The sequence below is a fragment of the Nannobrachium achirus genome (genome assembly GCF_963921795.1).
Source record: "Nannobrachium achirus genome assembly, chromosome: 15".
Lineage (NCBI taxonomy): Eukaryota > Metazoa > Chordata > Actinopteri > Myctophiformes > Myctophidae > Nannobrachium > Nannobrachium achirus.
In genome coordinates, this window is record NC_137822.1 from 9,982,396 (window position 1) to 10,000,652 (window position 18,257).

Below are 18,257 nucleotides of genomic sequence, written 5' to 3' on the forward strand. Positions count from 1 at the left end.
TACCTTTATTTTTTTTATTTTTTCCAATTCACATTTATTTTCTTTTTTCAGATTCAAGGGTTAGATATTTGGAGATAGCTGGATAAAGAAGGTCACAATGTTTTAAAAGTATAAGAAATTGAGAGTTGATTTAGTGTCGAAGTGTCCTTGAGCAAAACATTGAACCCCCCTAATGGCTCCTGATGAGCAGATTAATTCCTTGCATGGTTTCCTCTGCCATCGGTGTGTGAATGGGTGAATGTACAATGTAAAGCCTCTTGTCTTGGATAAAGTTGCGATGTAAAAGCCATTGTTTGATTTGTGTATGAAGCAAGTGGAAATTAAACTTGTCACACAACCCGTTGCATGTAGAAAAGGCCCAAGGTATACACTATACGATATCAGTGTTTAGTAAACTACATCGTCAAACAGGTCTACAGTTACAAGTTGCTCAACCTGTATGAATGAATGCTGGCATTGAGAGAATGCAAGCTAGGGGGTTGGCCAGCCTTGGAATACTTTTGAAAACAACCGTACAAAGGGAGTCACTGCAAGGTGTTGCAGAATTCACAAGATTGCTCTTTAACAGAACGGGTGAGTTTTGTTTTTGTTTGAGTGCATATAGTTTTGCCATTACATTTTGGGGGATATTAAGTGTTTCAGTAGGTGTGAATAATCTGTTGGATTGTTCTTGTTGAACAGAGTGTGTGACGTGTAATCTCTCTAAATCAGTGGTTCCCAAACGTTTTAGTTTGTGACCCAAAAGCGAAATTAGACATTTGCCAGGACCCAAACTAGTGAAGATAGCAGATCAGACACGACATGTCACAGACACGTGAGCTTGTAGATCGGCTATTTTCTCTACTTCTTAAACATTTGTTTTCTAATTTCTTAGGTTTTTCTTATATTTATTCATGACATTTCTTTATCATTTTATCTTTTATCATGACAAATTTTCCTTTTTTGTTAATGTTTTTTGAAAATGTTTTGAATAATTAAAAACCAAATAGGAGACAGAAAAATTAAGGGACCCATAAAAATATCTGTGACCCACAAATCGATCCTGACCCGCTGTTTGGGAACCAGTGCTCTAAATCACATCAGGGTCCTTATTCAGCTGTGTTTTCAATTCATAGCAAAGCAAAGATGACTTTCTTCAAGAAGTTCTTCAAAAACATTATCCATGACAGGGACCCTGATAAGGACTCTGTGGACTCAGTGAGTACCGGTTCATCACAGTTAATGTGTTTAAGTTAAAGTCCAGTTTTGGTGTTTATAATTATGGTCTTTTCTCTGTTGTCTTATTGAGCTAAAATTGAACATGGTCACTCTGTGTTGTGAGAGTTTCAAGCTATGAATGAACGTATGAAACCCCTTTCTATGATTTCTGAGATGTGATCAATATCAATTAGAGATTGTAGCCTGTGTCTGGCAGCAGAATATTCAGCAGTGTATTCAGGCCTGGAGTTTCACCATTTTAGCCTGGCCTTTGGTGTTGTCAAATCAGCTGGGTCACTGGAGCAGCCTGGGCGAGGCATCAAGGCGCCTCAGTGCATATCATTTATAAGGCCAAACTCTGGGGACACGGTGGCCATGTGAATACTGCCCTGGTCAATTACCAGTGGGGATCTGAGTGGGTTAGTGTATCTTTACTGTCAGTTCATTCTCAATACTTTTTCTGATTGAATGTATATATTCACAGGGCAAGGGTAAGCCATCGAAGCCGAAGCCTAAGTTCTATGGAACTGTTCCTCCGTATCCTAACTTCTCCGCCAGCAGTGATGCCTCAGAACTGCAGAAAGCCATGGAAACCAAAGGTATAAAGAACTAATTAGTGAGGCACTGTACATTATAGGCCTATACTTCTACATTAATTACAAAATGACTTAATTTCTTCAAGATTGGATTGGATCTCTTAATCCACCTTGAGAAACTTGAGAAAGAATACACATTTTTCTTTTAGTGTGTAGTAGCCGTACTAGCCTACAACATAACATATATTCGCATTCACAGGAGTAGATGAGGATGTGATCATTTCCATTCTGGTGAAGAGAAGCAATGAACAAAGACAGAGGATCAAAGGAGTCTATGAGCAATCCACTGGGAAGGTGAGTCATGGTCCTCAAAACCTGTCCCCACATAGTCCACAACATCTTGGGGGGTTGAATTATAGCTTTTAGGGTATTAAAATTCAGGCTACTTTTTATAAACATACTACTAGGTTTTTCAATTGATCATAAAGAGAAAATTTGTTTCGGCTGATTTGGTTTTGGACAGAAAAGAAGATGCCTCTTTAGTTTTTTTGAGGAGACTTATTCTTTCGTGTATCATCGTCCTTGATTGGTTGACAACATTTTATTTCACAAGATTTCTTGTTACTTGGGAGGCCATGGGGAGACGGCAATGAGTGAGTGACTGCCTGCCTACGTTCTTAAACAAAAACTAATCTGTTATTTTCAGCAAGTGACATGTCATGAGAACTTTAGTGCACATTAAAAGAATTCAATCAATTGAACATGATCTCATGTAAACATGCCGGATTTAGAAAGAAGCCAATTTCCGTCTGTAGTCCCACTGCTCCCACATATAAAACATCACAACAACATGACAAACTGAAAAACAAATGACACATGCCTACAAATAAATAAAATACCATACCTAATTTAAGCCTTTAACAAGCAAGCTAATACCTGCTATAAGTCTAATACCAAACCAATAGATATGTCAAAATCGGATTTAGATATTCTAAGATTTAAAATGATCTACAACGTAATAGTGCTTTGAATACTTTATTAGTCAGAAATGCACTTGTTTCTGTTTCAGGCTCTGGCTGATGACCTGAAGTCATCCCTAAGGTCAGACTTCGAGGATGTTGTTCTGGCTCTGCTCATGGCACCTGATCATTTTGATGCCCACTGTCTCAGAAAAGCCACCAAGGTGTGTAGTTTAATTAATATCGACAGAAATCGTTTTCAAGTTCAATATTCACAATTTTTAATATTTATTTTTGGGCTTTTATGCCCAATATTCACTCTTTACGATAGCCATGGTTACAGAGTCTTGTAATTTTAAGAACCAAGCAGTTAAATAGTTTTGTAAATGGTTTCTTATGAGGAACACCTGAATGAGGAATATGGGTTACAGAAATCAACAATGTTTTTTGAACCAGTGTTTAGAATGGATTTGAATATATGTTTGATTTTACCATTTTAATTCTTCGTTACAATTCTTTTTGAAGAATACAAATGATACATTAATTAATAATCTCTTTTTTAAACACTACCAATTGTCTATCCAACAGGGACTGGGCACACATGAAGATGTCTTGGTGGAAATTCTTGCATCACGGTCAAACTATGAAATCAATGAGATCAAGAGTGTTTTTAGCGAAGGTACAGTAATTTTATATTTGATGCTCCCAAGTCCCACTTTACCATACAACAAAAACAACCTTCGTTGTGTTATCGTTCCTACAGTATATTGCACAGTAAAATGTTTATATTTCGGAGTGAATTCCAAACTATGAAGTGTTCTCTCTCCATCAGAGTACCAGGAAGAGCTGGAGGACGTCATTAAAGCGGACACCAGTGGAGACTTCACATTGGCCCTTCAGGCCCTGCTGCAAGCCAACACAGATGAGGACAGTGAAGTGGACTTGGACCTCGCCAAAAGGGATGCAAAGGTACAGTACTGTACTGTAGTAACATGACCAACATGCAATGCAGTGGTTCTCAAACCTTTTAATTTCAAGGACCACCATAACTACGTCGACCTCAGGGTCTGTAACCACCTAAGGAACCCTGAGTGTCCCTAGGCCTAGACCAAAGGTCTTCAACAGGGGGTCCGGGACCCCTAGGGGGTCCTCAGAGTTACTACAGGGGGTCCTCCAAATCTTTGTGTGATAGAAACTTTTTTTATATTAACCACTTGAACCCTAGCGCCCATATTCTGAGAACTTTGGCCAAAAATAGCAGATCTACAAGCTCACAATGCTATTTTTGGCAAAGAGGTTTGGTGTAGAGGGGAAAAAGAGCAGATTAAGTACAGAGTGAAAGGTCAAGTTTATTACTTATTGACGGTTCAAGTGGTTACATATCTGAAAACACAAATTGACATGAATCCAAAATACACTGATGATTGTGCTGTCAAACAATGAAACTATATGGAATCTATGAAAATGTTGTGGGGGTCCCTGCTTCATCTCTCAACTAAGGGGTTCTTGGCCTGAAAACGTTGAAGACCCCTGCCCTAGACTTTTGAGAACCTGTGTGTATGTGGTCGCTTCAGGACAGAACATTGTAAAAAAGGCTGTTGGCAATTTGTGTTTGATGCTGCGTGACTGCGTGGACCTTAACTGCATTTCCCTTTGTGTATCAATAAAGGTATTGTCTTAACTGAATTTATAATAAATTCTATGACAGGCTCTGTTCGAGGCTGGTGAGAACACCAAAGGAACCGATGTCCAAGCTTTCATTGACATCCTGACGAGTCGAAGTGCTGCTCAGCTCTCTAAAAGTAAGGTTCCTTTATCCACTTTAACCCATTTTGGATCACTGCCATTTTCCTTAGCTTTCCGTAGCTACGACCAAACTGTTGGTACAAAGCCTGCAAGGTCTGTCCAAAATGTTCAAGTGCAAACCGATAGCTGGTCACATCTTATTATCTTATTACAGGCATATAGTTATGAATAAATACTATGTAATGTTAAAGTAAGTAAATCAATATGCCCATCTGTTATTTGTTGGGCTTGAGTTTATGATTTCAGCATTTCTTTCTCCCATGCACTCCTTTGTTTATTTCTCTAATAATAAACATGCATTTGCATAAAGCAAGCATTTGTCTACTACTCCCATGTTGATACGTGTATTCAAGTCTTGAAAAAGATCTGTTTACGGTAGCTTTAGAATGTATAAACAATATGCAATTAATGTGAGATTAATCATGATTAACTATGCGATTCATCAGAGGAAATATTTTAATCGATTGACAGCCCTAGAATAAATATAAACGTTCTGTATTTAGGTAGTTTCATCATGACCACCTGTAAAATTAAATAAAAAACTTAAAGTAAATGAATGTGCACCATTTGACCTCGTAGCGTTCCAGAAATACGCTGGCCTCAGTGATGTCACCTTACCCAAAGCCTTGGACATGGAGCTGAAAGGAGACATTGAAGACTGTCTTGTTGACATTGGTGAGAAGGATTCTTCCTAAAATGATTCCAATCAGAATCTTATTGAGTAAACAGGATTTTCATTATGGCCAGTGGGGACATTTCTTATCCCTGCTTCTGGGCAGACTGAATTAAAGACTCTATTGAAGAGAAGAAATTTAGTTTTGGGAATTGTACACTGTATGTTTGATATCAAAATGTAGTTAAGCGTCACCCCTCTGTATTATTTATGTATTCATCTTTAATATATATATATATATATATATATATATATTATTTGAACTTAGGGTCATATGTGGAAATGACTATAGCGTTATTTATGTCACTGTGCTATGCGCTCTTACTCAGTGATCCATCGGGCTGCCCTCCTAAACTGTGTTTCTTTTGATGTACAGTGAAGTGTGCCTGGAGTAAGCCTGCGTTTTTTGCTGAGAAGCTCCATCTGGCTATGAAGGTATGATGTCTGCCTGTCTTTTGTGTGAATCGGGTTTAATGGAGTGTCATGTTTAGCCTCACAAACTGTTTGCAATTTCACTCCCTTCCCTACTCACTACAGTGCACAATATAGTGATTAAGATTCCTACTATTTGTCACATACATTGCTGTATGTGAGAATGGTTCTCTGTGTTTGACCCATCTCACTGTGCCACAGCTGAAATACAAGCTCACGTCGTGTCGCAGATGCAACCGTTGTGAGCTTGTAGATCACACTCTGCTGCGATGCCGGAACTGCCGCGCACCTTCTGAGCAATGCACGATGGGATGTTGGAAACTTGTAGATAGGCGGTTGAAGATGTAAGCCATTTACCATGAGAGGGAGTGGGTTGTTGGCTGATTTACCACTGTTTCAGGCAGGGACGTGCTGGCCATTGGGAAAAGCGGGACAACTCCCGAACGGCCGGTTCATTATCGGTCGGTCCAGGCCGGGCCATTAGGAAAAAATGAAACTGTTTGCACAAAAGTAAAAAATTTACTGTTTGCACAAAAAGTAGTGAAAACAGCAGATCTACAGTGCGAGGCGTTGTGTGCTTGTAGATCGGCTGTTTTGACTAGTTTAAATCATTTTTTTTTTTTGGACATACATGTGCATATCATATGGAAACTAGACAATATTGTTCCTTCGAAACAATTGTGGGCTCGCTTCAAGCCAGAAAACAATGTCTATAAAAGTACAAAATGTCAAGATCGCAGGCAGTGCTCTCTTTGACGTTACTGAAATTAGCTGCATGCATGATTTGAGGCATTTTGTTCCAAAAATGTGTTATGCAAAAGTTGACCCGCTGGTGGCGCTATAACAGGCCAATGTGAGAAGGGAGGCATCTGTTCCTTGACCTAGTGGGAATGTGCTTGCAAGATTTCACGCATATCGCCGGCTGTATTCATGAATTAATTAAAAAATAAAGTGTGCATGCGTGTGCGTGTGTGCGTGCGTGAATGAATGAATAAATAATAAAGTGTGCGTGCGTGCGTGCGTGCGTGCGTGCGTGCGTGCGTGCACGTGCGTTCGTTCGCTCGCTCGCACGCACGCACGCACGCACGCACGCACGCACGCACACACACACGTGTGTGCACGTGCACTTTATTTATTTATTCATTCATTCATTGAATGAATGCGTTCGTGGAACGAATGCTCACTACGGTCATCTGTATTTTTTAAGCCCTGGGAAACCCACCTTAACGCCCTCATTAGCATAATGTATGCAAGCATAATGTATGCGCAACACGCCCACACGCATTTCCAAACCATGCACCAGCCCCAATTTTCATACGTCGACTAAGCTCCTCCCCTTCATTTACATACGGTCGTCTGCATTTTTTACGCGCTGGGAAACCCACCTTAACGCCCTCATTAGCATAATGTATGCGAGCATAATGTCTGCAAACCACGCCCACACGCATTTCCAAACCATGCCCCGCCCCCAATTTGCATACGTCGCCTAAGCTCCTCCCCTTCATTTACATACGGTCGTCTGCATATTTTACGCGCTGGGAAACGCCACTTAACAGCCTCATTAGCATAATTTATGCGAACCACACCCACACACATTTCCAAACCATGCACCGCCCCCAATTTTCATACGTCGACTAAGCTCCTCCCCTTCATTTACATACGGTCGTCTGCATTTTTTACGCGCTGGGAAACCCACCTTAACGCCCTCATTAGCATAATGTCTGCGAGCATAATGTATGCGAACCATACCCAAACGCATTTCCAAACCATGCCCCGCCCCTAATTTGCATACGTCGACTAAGCTCCTCCCCTTCATTTACATACGGTCATCTACATTTTTTACGCGCTGGGAAACCTACCTTAACACCCTCATTAGCATAATGTATGCGAACCACACCCAAACGCATTTCCAAACCATGCCCCGCCCCAATTTTCATACGTCGACTAAGCTCCTCCCCTTCATTTACATACGGTCGTCTGCATTTTTTACGCGCTGGGAAACCCACCTTAACGCCCTCATTAGCATAATGTATGCGAGCATAATGTCTGCAAACCACGCCCACACGCATTTCCAAACCATGCCCCGCCCCCAATTTGCATACGTCGCCTAAGCTCCTCCCCTTCATTTACATACGGTCGTCTGCATATTTTACGCGCTGGGAAACGCCACTTAACAGCCTCATTAGCATAATTTATGCGAACCACACCCACACACATTTCCAAACCATGCACCGCCCCCAATTTTCATACGTCGACTAAGCTCCTCCCCTTCATTTACATACGGTCGTCTGCATTTTTTACGCGCTGGGAAACCCACCTTAACGCCCTCATTAGCATAATGTCTGCGAGCATAATGTATGCGAACCATACCCAAACGCATTTCCAAACCATGCCCCGCCCCCAATTTGCATACGTCGACTAAGCTCCTCCCCTTCATTTACATACGGTCATCTACATTTTTTACGCGCTGGGAAACCTACCTTAACACCCTCATTAGCATAATGTATGCGAACCACACCCAAACGCATTTCCAAACCATGCCCCGCCCCAATTTTCATACGTCGACTAAGCTCCTCCCCTTCATTTACATACGGTCGTCTGCATTTTTTACGCGCTGGGAAACCCACCTTAACGCCCTCATTAGCATAATGTATGCGAGCATAATGTATGCGAACCATACCCAAATGCATTTCCAAACCATGCCCCGCCCCCAATTTGCATACGTCGACTAAGCTCCTCCCCTTCATTTACATACGGTCATCTACATTTTTTACGCGCTGGGAAACCTACCTTAACACCCTCATTAGCATAATGTATGCGAACCACACCCAAACGCATTTCCAAACCATGCCCGCCCCAATTTTCATACGTCGACTAAGCTCCTCCCCTTCATTTACATACGGTCGTCTGCATTTTTTACGCGCTGGGAAACCCACCTTAACGCCCTCATTAGCATAATGTATGCGAGCATAATGTCTGCAAACCACGCCCACACGCATTTCCAAACCATGCCCCGCCCCCAATTTGCATACGTCGCCTAAGCTCCTCCCCTTCATTTACATACGGTCGTCTGCATATTTTACGCGCTGGGAAACGCCACTTAACAGCCTCATTAGCATAATTTATGCGAACCACACCCACACACATTTCCAAACCATGCACCGCCCCCAATTTTCATACGTCGACTAAGCTCCTCCCCTTCATTTACATACGGTCGTCTGCATTTTTTACGCGCTGGGAAACCCACCTTAACGCCCTCATTAGCATAATGTCTGCGAGCATAATGTATGCGAACCATACCCAAACGCATTTCCAAACCATGCCCCGCCCCCAATTTGCATACGTCGACTAAGCTCCTCCCCTTCATTTACATACGGTCGTCTGCATTTTTTACGCGCTGGGAAACCCACCTTAACGCCCTCATTAGCATAATGTATGCGAGCATAATGTATGCGAACCATACCCAAATGCATTTCCAAACCATGCCCCGCCCCCAATTTGCATACGTCGACTAAGCTCCTCCCCTTCATTTACATACGGTCATCTACATTTTTTACGCGCTGGGAAACCTACCTTAACACCCTCATTAGCATAATGTATGCGAACCACACCCAAACGCATTTCCAAACCATGCCCGCCCCAATTTTCATACGTCGACTAAGCTCCTCCCCTTCATTTACATACGGTCGTCTGCATTTTTTACGCGCTGGGAAACCCACCTTAACGCCCTCATTAGCATAATGTATGCGAGCATAATGTCTGCAAACCACGCCCACACGCATTTCCAAACCATGCCCCGCCCCCAATTTGCATACGTCGCCTAAGCTCCTCCCCTTCATTTACATACGGTCGTCTGCATATTTTACGCGCTGGGAAACGCCACTTAACAGCCTCATTAGCATAATTTATGCGAACCACACCCACACACATTTCCAAACCATGCACCGCCCCCAATTTTCATACGTCGACTAAGCTCCTCCCCTTCATTTACATACGGTCGTCTGCATTTTTTACGCGCTGGGAAACCCACCTTAACGCCCTCATTAGCATAATGTCTGCGAGCATAATGTATGCGAACCATACCCAAACGCATTTCCAAACCATGCCCCGCCCCCAATTTGCATACGTCGACTAAGCTCCTCCCCTTCATTTACATACGGTCGTCTGCATTTTTTACGCGCTGGGAAACCCACCTTAACGCCCTCATTAGCATAATGTATGCGAGCATAATGTATGCGAACCATACCCAAATGCATTTCCAAACCATGCCCCGCCCCTTTTGCATAAGTCGGCTTAATTTACATAATTAATGCGTGCGACGCCCACAAAACTCATTACGTTAGGCCCACTCGTTAAGTCAGAGTCCTCCCTCTTGTTGAAACCACGCCCACTCGTTAATAGCAGATCTACAAGCTCACAACGCGTCTTGATGTGGCGCGTTGTGAGCTTGTAGTTGAAACCACGCCCACTCGTTAAGTTCGACTCCACCCCTTGTATTTGCGTGTAATTACCCCGTCAGCGCGGTGACGAGAACGCTTGTCATGCGGCCTCATTTACAGGAAGGAAGGAAGGAAGGAAGGAAGGAAGAAAGAAAGAATTTGCCTAAATGTGTGGGGTTCTTAACGAGGAGGCAGTAATTACGCACGCACGCACGCACGCACGCATGCATGCATGCACACACACACACACACACACACACACACACACACACTTTCTTTGTTTATTTATTTATTTATTCATGTGTTCGTTCATTCATTATATATTTATTTATTTATTTATTTATTTATTTATTTAAATACTCTGTTGCTAGTATCCACAACTTTCCAACATCCCATAATGCATTGCGCAGAAGTTGGATGGAGCTTCCGTGAGCTTGTATGTGGTATTTAATACCAGTAACACGAGAAGCCAGAAAGCGAGTTTGGAGACGGTAGCACGCTGCAAAAAGGAGTTATGGCTCTTTAAAGCCCAGCCGATCGATAGGCAGACGCCTGGGGGGGGGCGGAGTCCAGGGGCGGAAATAAATAAATAATTAATTACATAAATAATCAGTCTCGGAAACAGTCAGGAAATAAATAAATAAATAAATAATCAGTCTCGGAAACATAGTCGGGAAATAAATAAATAAATAATCAGTCTCGGAAACATAGTCGGGAAATAAATAATTAAACCAGTAAGACTCCCTAATATATACTGACTGCGTAGCGATTTGTGTGATTTTAGGGCAAAATCTGTAGGAGTAGTGTCCAAAAATGGGTTTAAAAAAATCGGCCTGAAGGTGGCGCTACATGGGACAGATCCATGTTGATGACATGAGCGTAGAGCAAGTGTGTACCGATTTGTGTGATTTTAGGGCAAGATTTGTAGGAGCAGTGTCCAGAATGAGTTTTGGCCTCATGGTGGCGCTAGAAGAGGAGGGCCATGTGAGAATCGTAGTTTGGCAGGCAAGGACTGTGTGTGCCAAATTTGGCACGGATCGGGGCAGCGGTTGCAGAGATATGAGCAGGGCAAAAGTGTGACGGACAGACAGACAGCCGGTCGAGGTTTCGATAGTAACTGCGACCCGACGGTCGCAATTTATCAGTCAGTGGCGGCGCAGTTGGGCCTGGTGTGGAGACAGGGAAATAATTCATTCAATAAATAAAGCTCCTTTTAGTTGAGCTTGTACCAGTGAACTGTACTGTCATGAAACTTGTCGTAAAGTCTTCAATCAATCACTCAATAAAGGGATCAATACAAACCCACATTTACCCAAAACAGCTGATCCACAAGCCCACATGCAGCCTTGTAGATCGGCTGTTTTTATTGTTTTATTTTTTAAATTGTTTCCCCCTGACTTAGTCTTTTCTAGGATCACCTTTTAGTTGACCTTGTACCAGTGAACTGTACTGTCAATGACACTGTACCTATGACAGTCCTATATCAATAATTCGTTCATTCATGAATGACTTCCCTGTGGAAATAAGCCAAAAACATTACTGGGATCTCCTTTTAGTTCATGTTTATTACGTATCTATCTATCTTCCTATCAATTGGTCACATGCATTCACATTGCACTGAACGCACGCAAGCACGCACGCACGCACGCCCGCTCAGCAGCTGGCTTTTTTTCTTTTTTCTTTTTTTCACAGAGCTCCAGACTCAGACACCGAGGTCTCGGAGGGCACCCAAGCCGGACTGCGTGCTCTGGCAGCGGCCGCGAAGCGGCCGCGGCCGCCCCAACCCACTGGAGCTAGGTAGAGTCTGGTGAAATAAAACCAATCAGTAGGTCCCCATCAACAGATGTCGCTGTAGCCAAGGAATTCACACCCAGCCTGCTCACCTGACCAGGAAGTCCAACCAGTCTGTGTTGGAGAAACAACTAACTGCTGCTGCTGCCTCAAGGTAGGAATCACAGTATGTGTGTTCACTAACACTAATCATTGCTATAGAGTGCTTGTTCAGTAACAGTGTTAAACGGCTCTATATTGTGACAGGAATCCTTCCCACCGAGTGTTTGTTCACTAACAGTGTTACAGTGTGATATGAAAGAATCCACATGAGGGCAGTGTTTCCATTCTCAACTCACTGAGTTGAACAGAGGGCGGAACCCAATGCAATAACAAGTCCTATTATTTAGAAAGGAGTCACGTCAATGTCAGCATTTTTTTCTCTCTCTCTCTTTTTGGCAACATTTTTTAAATCATTTTTTTTAAATCATTTCACAATGTAAAAACAAAAATCATTTTGAGAAAAATGTAATGACCTATACACAGTATCTATAGGCTGTGTCTGTGTATATTCTGAGTGTAGATGTTGTTGTACTTTAACCACTTAAGCCCTGTGTCAGGGGTTCCCAAACTTTATAGACCATTCCCAAAAGAGAAATCAGATGTTTGCTCCAGTACCCAAACGAGTGAAAATAGCAGATCTACAAGCTCACAACACATCGCTTCTCGCTGCGTTACAAGCTTGCAGATCTGCTATGTTCACTACTTCTTTCTTAAACATTTGTTTTCTAATTTAGGGAATTTCTTCGATATTCTTTCTTTTATTCATGAAATGAAAAATGATTTTTTCTTCTTTTTTTTGTAATTAAAATGTTTTTTCTTCTTAAAGGAGTAGTTCACCCCCAAAATGCCTTTTTTTCTATTGATTGCTCATGCCATGGAGAGTAGAGTTCAATAATATTTTTGTTTTTTGCCACATTCCTAAGACAAAGATTTGATTCGAGTACATTTGCCCCCATTGATTCCGGATGGGGACCCGTTTCAAAACGGGTCCCCATCCGGAACGAATGGGGGTACATTTATTGTTATCACATTTTTGTCTTAGGAATGCGACAAAAAACTAAAAATATTATTGAACTCTAGTCTCCATGGCATGAGTAATCAATAGAAAAAAAGTCATTTTGGGGGTGAACTACTCCTTTAATACAAAATGTGGTAATGGTACAGTGCAGCACAACAACAAATACAAATATATACAGTCAGTCCAAGATAATGCAGAAATAAAAATACAAAATAAATAAAAGTAGGAACCTCTTCAAATAAGGGTCATATATGTTGTTGATTTTTTAAGAAAATCTTTTACAATGATAATAATTACAACATTTAGGAAACACAAAATAAAGGGATATTCAACTTGCGACCCACAAAAAGTGGTCCCGACTCCCGACCCACTGTTTGGGAAACAGTGCAATAGACAATCATATGACAAACACAACGCCTTTTACAATTTAGCACTTTTGTTGGGTATAAATTAAATTTGTGTTTTGTTAGTCCACATAATTCTTGTCTACTCACAAGCTGGCCATCTTGCTTTTACGTCATATTCTGGGGTTGAGAAAGCAATTTTAATTCTGAAGTGTCTAATGGGAATTGGGTGATTCTGATTCCAATACCTCCAGGGAAAAAAAACAATTCTGATTTCAGTGCCTTTGACTGAAATGTCCTATAACTTTGTCTCTTAACAGACTGGCCATTTATTATCTGAACGTAACGTCCAAGGCTTACCAGCAGGCCAACCTAGATCTGAAGAAGAAGATGCAATTGGTGAGTGGAACACAACAGGCAGAGAACGTTATTCATACAAACCCATATTATTTGAAATATACATTTATAATAGTTTTGAAAGTCCTATAAAAACCTAGAGGCACCAGTAAGTGGTGAAATGTCATGCAATTCAAGTAATAACGGGTTCTCAGAACTGATCTACTCTGTACCAATGATTACTGGGCTGGCCCAATTCAGATACTGTCTGTATTCAATGTTTTTCCACGAATACTCCAATTTCCAGTTGTAGACTACCGGTAATTGAAAGAAACGTAATGTTTGATCACAGCCCCCTCTGCTCAGCCAGAGGACTTCAGTGTGGCAGGGTAGGCTATGTCAACTATTACTTACCCAATCAACTTGGCCCTGGTTGCTGTGCTGACAACGTGTCACTTTATGACTCGTCGATCAGCATGTTCTTGTTTCGGTACCCAGCATGGTGCAGTACTCCCTTCTCTCTCCCCCTCCCGCTCTCTCCCCCTGCTTCCCTGTCTTCCCACAGACTCCCTCTCCCCTCTCTGTCTCTGGCTCTCTCTGAAGTTTGGGTATTTTTGGTATTTTTTCCCCTCACAAATGTGAACTAGGTAGGTGACTCAGAATTATCAGGTAAAAGTCATAATTGCAAGGAGAAATCACACCCAGTGTGAAGTGAGCGGTGCCTTTTACGAGTTCATTTCATTAAGTGTCCCGCAGAGCTTGGTCAATGAGCCAAGTGTAGCACATGCGTACATGCAAACAGACAAAGCCAGATGTAGGAGCGGTTGGCACCGCTCTTTAAATAGTCGACTCCTCACCCCTTTTCATTTATATCGCTCCTTGTCTCTGTGTCTTCTTACTGTCCTTATCCATGCACCCTAACCTCTCTTTTTCTTGTGTCTTCAGGCTCGGGATGAGGAGAAGAACAGGAGGAACAACATGGACACCACCAACCAGGTCATGTTGGACCTAGAGGACCTGCTCCCCAAAGGCCCAGGTTGCATTAAGGTTCCGGAGCCTGAGCCGGAGCCTGAGCCTGGTAAGTTGTGATCTCCTGCTAGACTAGAGCAGTGGTTCTCAACCTTTTCAGGCCGCGACCCCTAAAATAATCAAATTTTAACTGTTTATTTGCATGTCGCAGCGACGCATTGTGAGCTTGTAGATCAGATATTCTCGGTATAATTAAATCCCTCTCTGCCCAGAACCCGAGCCAGAGCCGGAGAAGAAGAAGAAGAAGAAGAAAAAGGTTGTGGTAGAGGAAGACGTGGAGCTGCAAGCGGCCAATCCCAACGCTGGAAGGCCAGTGGTGGACCGGTCCCCGAGGGCCAGAGGAGGCCCTCCTCCCGTATAACGGAGAGAGAAAGTGATGACGTGCATTCATACGGGTTTTTTCACTCCTGGAATAACTCCTTATCATGTTCTATTCATGAAAACTAATGCATACAATTCATAATGTTGATAATAATAATAACTATTCTACACTGCGATACAAACCATTCTGTATAGTGTGGAATTATTTGGGACTTAAGATTTTCAACAACAAAACAACAAAAAAGTAAATATATCACTTTTACCATACCGTTTTTTTCCTTTCTTTTTTAATTGAAGTTGGTAGTAACTACTATAAAATAATGTAAGAGGTTATTGCCTATTTAAACTGAAATCAAATCTGTAATTAGAATGTTGGACCTTATGTGTCACTAGCCAATGTGTGTCAGTATGTAACAGCTTTGTGTGATTTAATTTTGTTTGTTTTATATGTTTGTTTTATCTTGTGTTTTATGCTAATTTGAACTTGCTCTGTGATCTATTTGTGATTGATTGATTGATTGGATACTTTATTAGCAGTTCGCATAGGAAAAGCACAGGACAGTTCATGTATCCACGAGTTTCCAACGCCCCATAGTGCATTGCGCAGACGTCTGTACCGAGCTTCCGGCGCCGATTTACAAGCTCACAACGGGTTGCATCTGCGACGCGACGTGAGCTTGTATGTCTGCTGTTAAACCCGGAAGTTTGGTCCCGATAGTCTCCAGTAAACTCCCGCGGAAACTTGTGGATACAAGGTCTAATAGGATTTAAACCCAAGAAAGCACAATGGCTTGTTTACATTGGGGTACTTTTGTACTCAATTTATAGAGATGTGTGATGCTCATGTTTGTTACATGTGCATTTGAGCTTTGTTCTGTTATTTATTGTGTAGTTTATTTGATTGTTATGTACACTCGATGTTGCTTGAAATGAGGGTAACTTCCATGATTCCATGAAAAAGCATTTCCTGAGAGGTTTTATATCAATCTGAGTATGGAGAAATAAAGCAATTCCTGACAAGTTTTGTATCAATTTGCCTATCAGCAATTACTGATGTGTTTTTAAAACATCCACCAGGGGGCAACATGTTGACTTTCTGTCATAATGGATGATTTATCAACATATTTTTTTGTCACTCAAAATGTGTCACAATTTTCTTTTCATTGTTATAGCATTTGTGGGGTCACCTGTCTCTCCTCTGCAGTGCTGAATGGCAATCCTGTTGATTGGAAGGGGCCAAGCACTCTGGAGAAGGAGGGGTGTTTGTTTAGCCTATGTTGATATCAGGTTTTGTCTTTTTTATACAGATCTGTGAATGAATTGGCGCCTGGGAGAACATTGTTGAACTTTTAAACAGTACAGTAGGCTACTTCGTTATGTCATTGTGTAAGATAACTCATGGCCTTAGTTAGCTGTGTGTGAGTTTACAGAGTTACCGATTGCGATTACTAATTATGTGATGGTTTGCCTCACCTGGTTAAAAGACATGCTACGCCTACAGGTGCCAACTGCCATAAACCTCCACAAACAAGAAGAGGTAGGTTCAAGTTGGCTTGCAGCTAGCCGTTATGACATCCAGGGTCGAGCTGCCAGGGCCTTCTAAAAGGATTTGTCCTGTTCTAGTTTCTAAAGTTCCTGGTTTGTTTCATTACTTTAGCTGTCAAGTGTTGAGTCCTCAGAACTGAGTGTCCTCAGTTCCTTTATTTGGAGGTTAGTTTTGGCCAGGCCTGAGCCTGCTCTGTCAATAAACCTGCACGTTTGGAGGTAAATAAAAGGCAAAAGTCTGCATGTGGACTTGTTGGAGCATCCAACTGTTTCCCAATGTCCCTATAGGCCTATACCAACTAGAGTTCTCAAATTCTGCCCGAACCCGACCCGACATTTAGGGTAGGGTAGGGCCTAAAATGTATGCTAACTAGTCGGGCCGGGTAGGGCCTCGGGCCAACAGTTAGGGCCCAGTTAGGGCCGGGCCTAAATTTTCAGGACCGTTGAGAACTCTAATACCAACAGTTCATGTTGTATATAAACACAGGGCACAGTTGCGTACTATGTATAGTGTCTTTCATTTAGCTGGGGACCCCCTGGAACCTCCTAAAGGACGCCTGGGGATCCCCAGACCCACTTTGAGAACCCAACCCTTTTGTGGGTCACGACTCGAGTAAAATTCCACTTGTTTTCCTACATTAAAAAAAGTCGCGAAAATAGACAATCTACAAGCTCACAATGCTGCAAAGTGATATGCTGTGCACCTGTAGATCTGCTATTTTCACTAGTTTGGGTCCCGGGCAAACGTCTAAACTCTTTTGGGTGTCGACCTGAAAAGGTTTGGGAACCACTGACTTGGTGATATATTACATTTTTGTGCAAGCGTGAGAAATAAATGGCCAAGATCTTTAAAAACGCCAACCTGAAATTGTTTACACCTCTTGTGAGATGTCTGTCTCCGTCTCTGTTGAATTCCGTGCATGATGGTTTGTTTGTCTGGTGTTTTAAACATGTGTTTGTAAAGGGAAAAAATGTTGATTGTCAGGTTCTGGCATGTAATTACATAATTGAGATGACCTCATCATTGCAGACCACAGAATGAGGTGTCCAAGAAGAATTTTTAAAGCTCTTTCTTTTCTGCCTTTAATGATAGTAGCCTACACTGGAGTTGGACAACAGAGAGAGAGATGGGGAGAGACACGGAGCAGGTAGAAGGTCAGCGGGATCAGGATTCAAACCCGCGACATGCTGTTGCATTGGAGCCTATGTGGTCTGCACTCAGACCACTAGGTCAGTGGGTGCCTGAGTGTCCATAGAAACAACTTTACCTTTATTTTTGGAGCTGTGTGGAGCTCCCTATACATGGCCGTGTGTGTATCCGTCCGTCTATGTATGTGGGTATGTATGTGGGTCCGTATGTAGCCTCAAGAATGTGGTAGTACCTTTTATGACCACACATGTTAAGGGAGGGGCGCTGTTTTCAACTGCAATACACACACACACACACACACACACACACACACACACACACACACACACACACACACACACACACACACAGCTCCACTTCGAACAGAGGTTCGATTTTTTTTTATTTTTTCCAATTCACATTTATTTTCTTTTTTCAGATTCAAGGGTTAGATATTTGGAGATAGCTGGATAAAGAAGGTCACAATGTTTTAAAAGTATAAGAAATTGAGAGTTGATTTAGTGTCGAAGTGTCCTTGAGCAAAACATTGAACCCCTAATGGCTCCTGATGAGCAGATTAATTCCTTGCATGGTTTCCTCTGCCATCGGTGTGTGAATGGGTGAATGTACAATGTAAAGCCTCTTGTCTTGGATAAAGTT

At 42.1% G+C, this 18,257-nt stretch overlaps 1 protein-coding gene across 1 annotated transcript; it reads left to right on the forward strand.

Annotated features, from left to right (window-relative positions):
• Positions 1-1,125: 1,125 nt before the first annotated feature.
• On the forward strand, positions 1,126-14,963 carry LOC308299582 (annexin A1-like; the record flags this gene model as incomplete). Its single annotated transcript, XM_080743377.1, has 11 exons — positions 1,126-1,197; positions 1,682-1,796; positions 1,993-2,087; positions 2,803-2,916; positions 3,281-3,371; positions 3,525-3,661; positions 4,401-4,494; positions 5,078-5,173; positions 5,548-5,606; positions 14,519-14,651; positions 14,815-14,963. The coding sequence occupies 11 exons, from the start codon at positions 1,126-1,128 to the stop codon at positions 14,961-14,963; spliced, it is 1,155 nt and encodes a 384-aa protein (XP_080599503.1).
• Positions 14,964-18,257: the final 3,294 nt, after the last annotated feature.